Here is a 12,311-nt window from a genome sequence, read left to right on the forward strand (position 1 = left end):
GCGGTTGCGGATTCGTCGAAATAATGGGAAGAAAAGTTGCTTTTAAAGAACCCATGCAAATTAATGGGTCACTCGCGGATCATCACGCAATAAGTTTCAGGGTGGTCGCGACAGAGCGACGGAAAAAGGGGGAGATAAGGGAGGGTAAAAGGCGCGATTCGAGCGGGTGCATGGAACATGCGCTACGGGAAAGAATGAAATGAAAAGGGAGCGGAAAAAAACATTTGGAAGATTGCGGACAAAGGAACGGATGAGGAAAGAAAAAAATGGGTTCAACCGCAAGAGGAGCGCGCGAGAGAGAATTCCCTTGAGAAAATAAGATCTGCATAAGGCGTTTTCGAGTCATTTCGCAATATTTTTTTTCCTCCTCTTCTCAAACTTTTTTATTTCCTTTCGTCTGATTCGTCTTCTTATTTTTCTTATACAATCGCAATTCAGGGATATTTTGCGGGTCGTTTGGCTCGTGATTTATTCTTCAATTTTGGGCAAACATATCCGTACTCGAGCATGAAAATGAGGCTACAAAAACAAAAGAGACGCGAAACGCGGACGCTTCGCTCCATTGGCAACTATTTTTTCCGTCGATTTAAATGGCGCTGAAAGATTCGATCGTTGATGGAAAAAATTTATCTTCGGATGGGCGAAACCGCATGGATCTCATCGATCCATTTCACGGGAAGAATTTTTCATCCAAAGTCAAGTGGAAAAGTAATCATTTTGTGCACGCTTTATACTTTTGCCGTTTTGATATTTCGCGGAAAACTTTCGAGTTATCCTAGAAGTGGATCGTGGAATCTGCAGCAAAAGCGAAACAAAGTAGGAGCGCGCAGCGGAAAAAAAGGAGCAGAGCGAAAGGCTCATGCATTATTGAAGAGTTTGAAAATTTGTTTTATCGCGGGTTTGTCTTCTCCTTTGGAATAGTTCATTGGAGATTCGGGTCTCATGGAAATAAGGAGCGAAACGCTTTTGAGGAGGCGCGCGGTCCTGCTGCTCGTACGCATGAGACCTTTTTGGAAGGGAGCCCGTGTTTTTTAAGGGGCTATGACAAAAGCGAGGGGAGTTGAAAATCGAGCAAAAGTTGGCCGACGATTTTGCTCTCTCTCGCACTTTTCGAGACTCCCTTTTGCCCGCGCCATGTCCTTTGCGGTAAATGGCACACCGGTGCGGCTTTAAAGCGCGACTGCATTCTTCGAAAGAGTTTGTTCTCGAGCGAGAGATCGAATCGAGGGGCAGCGCGAGAAATCGAAGGAGGAACGATGTAAAATCGCGAAACGCCAAGAATTTAATCATTTACATTTTAAATGTAACGAATACCGAAGAGAGTCAAAACCGGGGACAATTTAACGACCGCGAAATGCGCGCTCATTTTATTTAATCTTAAAACGGAGTTGTAAACGCGCGCGCGTGTATGTGACTTTTTGCATTAAAGTACGAGCCTCCTAGAGGAAGGGGCTTTGTCAAAAGGAAATTAAAAAATGATCATCGAATCTTTAGCCTCGAGTAAATAACTTTATTGCCTTTTACCAAGTGCTTGAAAATTTCAACTCTATAACACTCGATAAACGAACATTTCATAAGAGCTAAGAAACGAGATTCCCGTCCGCAGTCGTCTATAGCTCGATCGTATAATGCACGAGGGCTAAATCAGCTCCGAATATTACAGCGAGGATAACGAGAGTTGTATGTAAGAGAGAAAACGACGGCGCGGCTTGGAGCGAAACGAGCGTGAAGAAGAGAGACTCGGAAGGAATTTTAAGTAACGCCTCTCTAACGAGGTACCGTGTCTATTTCACTATTATATGCACGCATCCATAGAATCTCTCAGTGCTTGCCCCAGCCCATGAATATAGAAAGGGAAATACAAAGATGTGTATATGCTGGCGATGCGCAGCGCGAAGGGATGAGAGAAAGAGGAAAAGAGATGAGGCACGTCGGGGATTTACTCGCGCCAAGTTCACGGACGCTCTCTTCCTACGCAGCTCATACCTCTCTCGTAAATCCGACGTGAGTTCGATCGCGTATCATCGCGAGAGCCACGAGGAATATCAGATAAAAAACGTGGCTGTAAAAAACGCGCACCGGAATGTCGATATTGTTTTAGTACCTCCGAGCGAAGTCGCTATGTGTTCAAAGGATCCCTGCGCTGGGCGACGGTTGCCGAGGCTATTTTAAATTTGACTAATTTTCACAAATTCGGATAAATCGAGTTGAACATAACTGCGATAGAAATGAGCTCCGCGAGGCAGCTCGAAGAATATGCGAGAATACATTCACGTAGCTCTCGGGCTATAACGAGTTTCTCAGTCACGTGTCCGCGCGCGCAAAGTCGCTAAGTTAACATCCGTTTGGAGCGTTTGAAGATGCGCGACCGCGATGGATCTGACTGATGCATCTCTTCGACGCATACCAATATTGTTGGAGGGAGGGCGAGCAGGCGAGCGCGGGGCCAGGCTGGAGCGAAGAAGCAAGAGCCTGCTCGCTCGGTCTCTCGATCTTTTCTCGAAGATTCACTCGCCGCTGAACTCCCGAGCTGTGTGCTCGGCGTACAAGCCTATATGTAGCTTATTATCACAGGTACAGATATAGGCGCGTAAAAAGAGGCGGTTAACTGCGTTACGAGACAGAGAGAAGAATCTCTGAGACGGTGGCGAGCCTTCGATTCCGTAATATAACGACGGAAGACGACAAAGCTGGGGGGAGAGACAGATTGGAAAGATCTTTGCATCGGTTTCACATACCGAGGCGCACGCACGCACAAACGCATTGGCGCACGGGCACATACGCGACTTTCGCGCTCGTCAAAAACAGGCTCGCCTTTCTCCAACACACGTAAATTCACGGCCCGGTATGCTCCTACGTTTCATGACGCGTTCAACTCGCTTACATCAAGGATCCAATGTCCGAAGGGCGCGAGGACGATACAACCGAGCATAAACTCAACGACCTTCTCGCGCGCTGACCCACCGCTATATATCGGCGCTTGCGTTAGTACCGATATGTACCCACTTTTATACGCGAGGCATAACCACGCGGACGTATAAACTCGCATGCTTCTGTATGTACGCGGACCTCGATCCCGACTCCTGGTGCTCGCCAATACCATAAATCCTGGGAATTGTGGATCGGACACACGCCGCGATAGTCCAATGCGGTAGCCAATCGCATAAATTTATAATGTATTGCGACGATCTACAGTCGGCTTCAAAAATCAATAGTGTTGGGCGAAAAAATGCGAACGGTTTCGTCGTTTCATTATTTGACCACAAAAGGAAATCCAAGTATTTGTTTTTTTTTTATATATAAAAAATTGATGATCGAATCGATGAGGCGAAAATTGTGAGTTTTTTGTGTACAAGCATCGAAGTTCGTTCACTTTGCGAGCTTCGATCAGGCTCTTGTGATGGAGGTTTTCGAAAAAACGTTTCAAAATATCAACGTTGGAAAAAGTTCTGACGATAAAACAGTCGACGAGCTGATGGAATTGAGTGAATTTTCAATCACTTGCCGAACATTAGTTTCGAGGCGAATAAAAGTTACTCAAAGAGGACTTTTCAAACTGCGCTTATTCGGAGTAACTTGCAGCCGGGATTGTACAGCGCAACTTTCCTAACGAGCATCTCACGACGAATCGGCGGAGAATGAGAGAAGCGAAGAATATCTATGAAGAATGAGAGAAATGAAGGAAAAGAGAACGAGAGGAAGAGGAAGAAAAACGTGGCATGCAGCGGTCAAGAGACTTTATATCGTCGATATGCGAGCTTGCCGCCGTGTGTAATGCCTCCAGTAGACGCAGCGTGTGCCGAGAGAAGTTGGAATTAGTGGTGTCGTAGGGAGCCCTCAATTGCGATAGTCCAAGTACCCGCAAATCTGTCGAATTGAGTTTTTCATTCGCCCTATTTATTTGCAGGTAGCGCAGCGTGAAATCGGTATTCGTAATTGATTATTTCGGATTTCAGTTGCTCCGAATTAATTAAAAAGCACTTGCGTTAATTGAGGTTCATGAAAAACTGTTGCTGACATTTTGTACTCGCAATTAGCACGAGTCAGAAACTCGGCGCTCAGTAAAATCGCGAGCGTTTCGAATCACGCGATTTTCGGAAAAAAAAAAACATTTTTTTTTTTCACACTTTAGTTTCTTCCTCTAATTAAAACGCACGCGGGAGGTCGATTAACTCGTGTCGAAAGAGTTTGATTTCACAGCTCGTAAAGCGACGAATCAGAGTCGTTATCAAATGTTGCGAAACGTCAAGTCACCTGAAAAGCGTGTCAACATCGATTGTTCGGAAATTAAGTTTTTCTAATCAACGTCAAGCCGCGGGCTCCTCGCACCAGCAAATTAATATTATTCTTAACTTCAAATGGACCAAAGCGAAACGCGTACGTTACGCAAAGCGAGCTATTCGCGCTCCGCTCAAAGCGAATCGATTTCTTACGGATCGTAAAAACATAAATTATTGTTCCGGCGAGATGGTGGACTCGCCGAATGTAATTATCCTTCGCTGATATTAAAATCACGAGCCCGAAACCAAATTAACCTTATTAGACAGGATTCATTATTATTTCCATTTTCTTAAGCTATATACTCAAAGGCATTTCGAGTCAGTTTGTTTTCGAGTCACGCGGAGGATCTCGACGAGGAAAAGATGACCCGAACGACGTTCAGTTCGAACTTGGGATCGGGCGAATCGTCACTAGTCGAGCATGGAAAGCCGTTTTTGTCCAATACCTTGGCACATGCATTCGCAATCTTCGAGTTGCCAAATGACAGTTATTCAGTCGCTTTTACGTTTGCGCTTTTATAAGCACCGACGATATTATACTTCTGACGTGAGTTTTACGTCTTTATCGTAGCACAGCTGGCGAAGCAGGACCATATTAAAACGTGTGTGTATAGAAGGGAACACTCGGCGTGACTAATCATCACGAGAGGCCTCGAGAAAAGTGCTTTCGCTATCCTCGCGTTGTTCTGCATTATTATCGTCATAAAAATCGTTATTCTTATCCCCATATAAATGTTTGCTGATTTCTCGGACGCCCAGCAGGCTCCCAGGGGTGCCTGAACTTCCAACATTTTTAGGGGATTCCTCGGTTCAGTTACGAATCGCTTCGTTAGTTTATCAATCAAATTTTCAACCAATTGTCTTGGAATTCTCGACCCTGATCAGTTCGCTTACGAACATTTCGTTCATAGAAAAATAAAAACTCGAGTTCAGCGTCGAAGAGGCTGCGGGGACGAGAGTCGCGATAAACATCAAGACCGTGCGCGTTGACTGACTTCGTCGGGGTCCCTAATTGACGAAAAAACTATAAGAAAACATAGTTTCGGTTTCCGTATTCGTGACACGTACGCAGTGAAAAAAGAGCGGCGGTTTTTCGAGCCCCGCCTCGATCTATCCGTGGGGCACGATCTGATCTGAGAGTTTCCGATGGCAATAACGATTGCATTCAGGTTTTCGTATCGATCCTCGCACCTACACTTCTGTGTGCTCCCGCTCCGTGAGCCCTCCCGGAAAAACTGCGGGGACGTGACTGCGCCCCGACCGCGGCGGGAAGAGACGCACGCAGAAGTCGTCGATTCAGCGGTAAAACAAAGTGGAACAAAGAAAAATGAAGGGAGAAAAACGTGGACGAGATAATTAAATAAGCTTTCTTGAATCTTCGTTTTGGAGGACGCGCGGGAGGAACGAAAAAGATGGTAAATTTTCGTAAATTTCGCGATTTTTATTAGTGAAAAACTAGCTCCTCGTGAGCGCATGAAAAAAAACGTGGAAGAGAGGAAACGCACTTGTGCGCGGTGTTAAAGCGCAGATATTTGTGCACAAACGTATTCCTCGAAGGGAGAGAGTTGCGGACACAGATTTGAGATAACGTCTCTCGGGGGTTAGCTCGAGAGGGAAGAATATTTGTGAAAAGAGCAGAAATTTTTTATCTCATTTTTTTTACTCCCTGCAGGCGTGTACGTTAATACCGAGATAGAATCTCCGCCGTAGGGTCTTTCCCTCGAAAGGCGAGTTTCGTTAGCGATTAAGTTGAATGTATCGCGTGCATTAATTTCGTAAGCATTGAATGGTGCACTAAGGAAGAGCGATGATGATATTTGTAGGGAATCGCTGCTCGAGCACTTGTTCGCGATGCAACTTTGATGGAGATTCTATAAAGACTCTATACCGCGCGCGTTACTCGAAATTCAATCGGAATTATCCATATTGGACGATCGAAATTCTCGTAGCGCTCTGCGATAAATGAACTTTCAATAACTCGAAATAAAAGTATCGCGAAAAGTGCGTATCTTCCATCGAGGCATATTTTGCAGTCTCGAAGAATAACATGGAAATAATGGAAGGAGAAAAAAAATGGAGCGCTCCCGAGAGTTATTCACGAGGTCTCGTATCCGCGCATAAAAAAAGAATGATGCGATTGAAAAAAGTGAGGAGATGAGACCTGTACGTGTGCAGCGGCATATGCAACTGCTGCTGCGATGCATTGTGCGCGAGCTCGGCCAAGAACAATGGGACGGACGGAGCCACGGAGGGTCATCTGCATCTTCGATTATGTATAAAAATAAACGATTTGAGAAGAGAGCTAAAAAAAGTGGCTTGAAAAAAGTGGTTTACTGTATTGAACGTTGAAAAAGTTACGAAAAATCTTACAGGCTCGAAAAACAGGTTGCGAAAAGATTTGATTTCGGGAGTTCGGCGGAGTGGCCTCTGAGGAACGAGCGTGTTCGAGAGGAGACGCAGCGATATTTCGTTTAGAGGGGGGAGGAAAAATCGGAGCGAGGAGTTTAGAAAATTTCGAAAAACGAGATCGAAATCCCGGCCCGGAAGGTGCACGGAGCGGAGGCAAATTGGGACAAAGGCAACGCGAGCGCGATGAAGAAACGAAGAGAAAGAAAGGACAAAAATCAAATCTGCGCGGGATGTGAAGAGCACGAAAATGGCGGGCGCGGTTAACTCGCGTCGCTCCCATCACTTATTTTCTTGCGGTAAGAAGAGATAACTCTTTGTGCGCTCTCTCGTCGAGAGAGAGAGAGAGAGAGAGATAAAGGGAGGGAAGGCTAAACTGTGAGTAAGAGGCCAGCAGGAGATTCTCGTCCGTCTCGCATCTCCGGCGAGAGCGAATATTATCCCTCCTTCTCTCCTCTTTTTTCCTTTTGCTTTGCTCGGTGTGTCTCACATTTCGCGAATCTTTTCGCACTGCTATCATATTTAATATAATATTAAAAAGGAAGCAAAAAAGGAGAGCGCATATAAAAAGGTCGGAACGAGTGTGCGCGCGAGGCAACTCGATTTTTATATGCGCCCTTTTTCCTTTTATCTTTTATTTCAATCCTCGCGGCTTTGAGACGCGCCATCAGCAGCTCCGCGTATATGTACGGACTATATAAATATACACGTTTGACGCGCTTCCTGGCTTCACCTTTCGTCCTGGTACTCAATCTTCGTCCTCTCATTGTTCTTCCTCGCTCCTCTCTTTATTCTTCCAACTTTATTCTTACATTCACCTCTCGCGCTTGCGCGTTCGCTAAAAAAAGCCATTTGTGCTCCGCGTGTTTCGTTAATTGAATAATAACTCTCGCGTTATTGGCTCCATATTTTATTCGAGCGAGCTTAAGGGGGGAAGGACGAGGAGCAGTTTTTCTCAGAATGGCTCTAAAAATTTCGTAATAACTCAACGAAATCCTCATTTTTTCGGTCTCAAAGAATTATTCAATTTTGTTTTCAAGGCGACGCGAGTATTTCGAGAGCCACGCGGTGCGCGTCTGTTGATTCGTAACGGAGCCCGGGCGCACGAAGTCGTCGATAAATCGTCGCCAATTGACGATAATTTAATCCGTCTCGTTCGCGAGAGATTTTCACCGAGTTTTTTCCTCATATTTATCTCTACGAATACGGAGGTTCACAGACACGTATAAACATGTTGAGATACCCATCTCGCTCGCGTCCGGATCCCGCGAGCAGTTCCTTAACATCGCGAGACGACGACACGACTCGCTGCTCTCCTCAGGGAATCTCGAATATATACGGCTCGGTATAAATCGATTCGCGCGGATATAAAAGCGCCGTTCGACGCACAACGAGCGGAGAGCGACTCGCGTGGTGAGAGACTCTCTCGCGGTTCGCGATCGATGCCTGCAATTTTGCGATCGTACACGTTTTATACTCCGTTTTAATGCTCCATTTGTTTCGCCCTGGGCTGTCCAGCTCGCACTCCGTTTCTCTGGCTCCCCCTTCGCCGTTACATTATTCCCGATATGACGAAAATATCTTGGGATGAGTTACAATTTTAAATACCGGAAGTAATGATCGTTGGGCGAGGCGCAAGTGGGACAATCGGGAACGAATGACTCGGAAGCTCACTTTTTTTTTCCTTTTTTCAACGAGATTGACCGCGATTACGTCGCGATTTTTCGACTCGCAGCTTTTGTTGTGGGATTGGAGAATCGATTTTGTAGCCTCTCAAGAAACTTCGAACGAAACCGCTTCGGACAGGGCGTACGCTCCGCGATTGTTTTTGGCGTCTCTGCTGTTCGCACGAAGATCGGATTTTCACTGTGACTCTCGATTATCGCGAAGGCGGAAGCGGAGTTCATCAACAGTTGTTTGTGTTTTTCGTAATTTCATAAATTCACCGATAAATGATTTCTTGATCCACGGATAGGAGAAGCGCTTCGAAAAAATGGCGGAAAAATTTATACGCGCGGCCTGAGCAAGCGATTTTATAGGGTTCGAGCGTTCACGAGAGTTTCTGTATCTTGTGCGAATAGAGCAGAGACGGAGAGAGGGGAGAGCGGAGCGGGAGGGGTGGGTGCGATGGCGAAAGAGTTTAAGGGCCTCGAGGCCCTAGAAATCGTGATTTCACGATAGGAATGATACACCTACGGTTATCGAGGGTTCGACGCGAGAATACGGTCTCGCTCTCTCCCTCGCTCTCACGCTTTCGGTTCTTTCGCCATTTCTTGGAAATTATCGATCATCGATCTACGAGTCTGTGCGCTGGCTGTGGCAGAAACGAAGAGCGATGCGGGTTTATGTGCGCGATCACACGAAATATAAATCCTCGAACCCTTTTCGAAGTTTCTCCGTTGGACAGGGGCGAGAGATAGGGCGACCGGAAAAGATCGGTAATCTGCTCGATCGCGTTATTCTTCTCTCTCTCTCTCTCTCTCTCTCTCGCACTCCCGTCCGTGCCGTTTATCGCGGTGGTGCCTTCCCGACTGTCCAACAATTAAGGCTAAATCGACGTGCACAACTTTTAATGCATCCTCGAATCGATAACGCAGTCGTGGAGAAAGACAAAATCGATGTTTCGCTGGAAACGGACGAACGGACGGAAGTGAGAGACGCGGAAAACGGGAGAACGCGAATCTCCTCGAGAGCAACGTTTCGTTATCGCGAGATTTCTAGATCGCTTCGTGCGAAAAAACTTCAGAGACATCGTCGAGGCACGGGCGAACGCAGGATCTGTGGATTCCCTTCGCTTTACGCAAGTCATCGAGACCAAATTTCCTTCCTCATAAATGACGAGCGTTTTCAGTTTCCGGGCTGAAAAAAAAGTTAGAAAGAACGAACGTGCACTCACCAGGCATGCAGACACATCGAAAAGTTCCAGGATCGTCGAGACAGGAGCCCCCATTTTGGCACGGATGAGATTCGCACTCGTTGACGTTGGTCTCGCACCTCGGTCCGGTGAAGCCCTGAGTGCAGTTGCAGGCGAACGAGCCGGGGGTGTTGACGCAAATGCCGTCGTGCTCGCACGGCGAACCTGGAATTGGAGAAAAAAATCATTTTTTTCAGCATACTTCGCGTCGGTGTTGGGCGAATAAAATTTTTCGAAAAATCAAAACGAGAAGATAAACAAATGGTGATTCGTCGTGTGAATTTATTCGATAACATTAATCGATGATAATAAAACGCGAATCAGCTTCATCGAGCAGCGATTCCCACGAGGCAAAATAAAGAGCAGTGTGCAACGGCGCGAAAGAAAAATAAACGGAAAAGGGAGAGAATCGATTTTTTTTCGCATTAATCAATACCCACGAGAAGAAATTAAGAATATGGTCGGAGGCTTTCGTAACGGGGATTTCTTCAAACTCGGCAAACTGTGTCACGATGGTAAATGGATTATTACGGTGAGTCTCGGGCGCGATATCGCGTTCGTGTGTGCGCGCACGGCATTGCACACTTAAGGAGGAGAATCACTTTCTCGTACCAGCGAGATCTCAAATTCAATGTGAGTAAGACACGACGGATTTTTAAATTTCCAATTCGATCCTCTCATGCGAACACAAACCCCGTTGAAAATATGAGTACAAAAGTAAGCGTGCAAGTATATAATCGCAGATTGACGTTCCTTCGGAGGGGTCCGAGAGGGATTTTCGTCTCGTTTATTCTCTCGTAAGAAGGAGCGAGGTGAGGAGCGGGACGGGGAGTCTCGCAAGTCGACGCGAGTGATAATTAAAAGGCGAAGGGACGCGCGCCGCATGATTAATAATGCGCCCCGCGTCCGGCTGAGCAGCGTGGCGAGTGTGTGCATCACGCTGGACGAGTCGTGCATGACTGCGTGGACGAGAGTCAATCGCGCAAGGTAAACAGTGCATTTGAAAAAAAGTTCGATTAAATTCACCGCAATTGTAAGAGCAGGATTCGATCGAGCGTCGAGAGGAGTTTTTATCTCGCGAATTTTCGTCCAACATAAATCAGATGAATTCGCTGCATTTAGAAAATCTTTAAAGTGCGATAGGCAATTGTGAATGAAATATGAGGAGCGCGACGAAGGTCCCCCCGCGTAGCGAGGTTTTCCAACGATTTATCGATCTCGTTTGATCGATCGATCGGGTATATTTCGTGCTGGTTAAAGTCCAAGTTTCTTACATAGAAAGGCGCGAGGATAATCGTTGAATGGGCTGCTTCCATAACGACAAGTGTATCACAATATTCTTCCATACGAGGCTCGTGCGTTTCATCCATAAATATATATCGACATTGATAAAAAAAAAAGACGAATGTGGAGGCAGCAGTTTAATCGAGAAGGGGGATTGAGGGTTCGAGAATAACTGGAGAGTTAACTCGGTCGCGTATTCTCACACATATAAGCAGCAGCGCGTATATACAGATCCTTGCCGCGAGTACCGTAGATGGACATGCGCGGCGCGCGAGGAGAGAAGGCCCTCTTCCCCGGAGCGATGCGGTTTCGCGTCCGTTTTCGTTTCGCTCGGGCAAAAGCCCGCGGGGACACACGCGATTAAACGAAGAAAGAGAGAGAGAGAGAAAAATTTCACGGAGCTCACCCCGCAACGCGAATAGGCCTCTCCGTGGACCGAGAAAGGGAGAGAGAGAGAGAGAGAGGTTGAGAAAGAGCGAGGCGAAAATGTGCGGACGACGAGCAAGTCCGTGTGTACACCTGCCGCTATCCGTGCTCGTTGCCCTCGCCAATTATCCGAGATATTTATGGACTTTTCCAGGAGCAGTGTGCGCGCGACTTTGCTATCGCGCTCTCTCCATCTTCCTTCCTCACAACCTCTCAGAGATCTCATTCGAGAGAGTATGCCGAGTGTAATTAAAAACGTACGCCGGAGTGTACTTGTAATGAAAGGAATAGCGTACGAACGCGAGGGAGTTGCACAGTCCGTCTGTTTAACTTGCGTTAGCGCGCATTGCGGAAATTGCACGTTTCTTTGACGCGCGACAGATTCAAGCTTCAAGACGTTCGATCGTGAGATCGACTTTCGAGGTTTCGGGCATGAATTTCCAGGAGGAAACATAGAAAGTTCGTTAAGTTTATTGTCCGGTGCGAAATAATAATCAATAAAAAATATCGATCGCGAGTTCAATATCGTCCGACATTCTTCGAATATTTATACCGATGAAGCTGATCGGCAGAGTTTATTCGGCTTTGTAACAGGAGGGACGACGACAATGTGGCCGACAAAAACGAGGCTTTGGTCGGTAGGAAGAAAGATTTGCTTCGATACGGAATCGATATGAAGTTTGACGATTTTTTTAGAAAGCCCCTTTCGTTGAGGAACTTGCATTTTTATCTCAAGAGTGAATTCCGTAGGTGAATCCGCGCACCCCCAGGCTTGCGCATGCGCCGTAAAAACAGCAACTTTTTGCCACCTTTTTAAACGACTTTGTATACGCTTTCGTGGACATTCTCGAAAGGAGGATAAAAATGAGATTCTTCTCGGCTCGAGGGAGGGGAGTATCGTCGTCGGTGTATAACGCAGAAGCCCGAATACCGTAGTCGTGTAATTCGCGAGTGTTTTTCCGCCATTGTAATTGGCTGGAAGCGCTCGGAGGGGCCTGAGA

The 12,311-nt window shown here is 46.5% G+C and overlaps 1 protein-coding gene across 2 annotated transcripts in view; it reads right to left on the reverse strand.

The window, feature by feature from the left end:
- N (neurogenic locus Notch protein) overlaps nt 1-12,311 on the reverse strand; it is a 186,785-nt gene that overhangs the window by 38,165 nt on the left and 136,309 nt on the right. For both annotated transcript variants that reach the window (XM_043420223.1, XM_043420222.1), the window contains exon 8: nt 9,583-9,765. In XM_043420223.1, coding sequence (XP_043276158.1) covers nt 9,583-9,765 — 183 coding nt within the window. The remainder of the gene's footprint in view (nt 1-9,582; nt 9,766-12,311) is intronic.

The sequence above is a fragment of the Venturia canescens genome, chromosome 5 (genome assembly GCF_019457755.1).
Source record: "Venturia canescens isolate UGA chromosome 5, ASM1945775v1, whole genome shotgun sequence".
Taxonomy (NCBI): Eukaryota; Metazoa; Arthropoda; class Insecta; order Hymenoptera; family Ichneumonidae; genus Venturia; species Venturia canescens.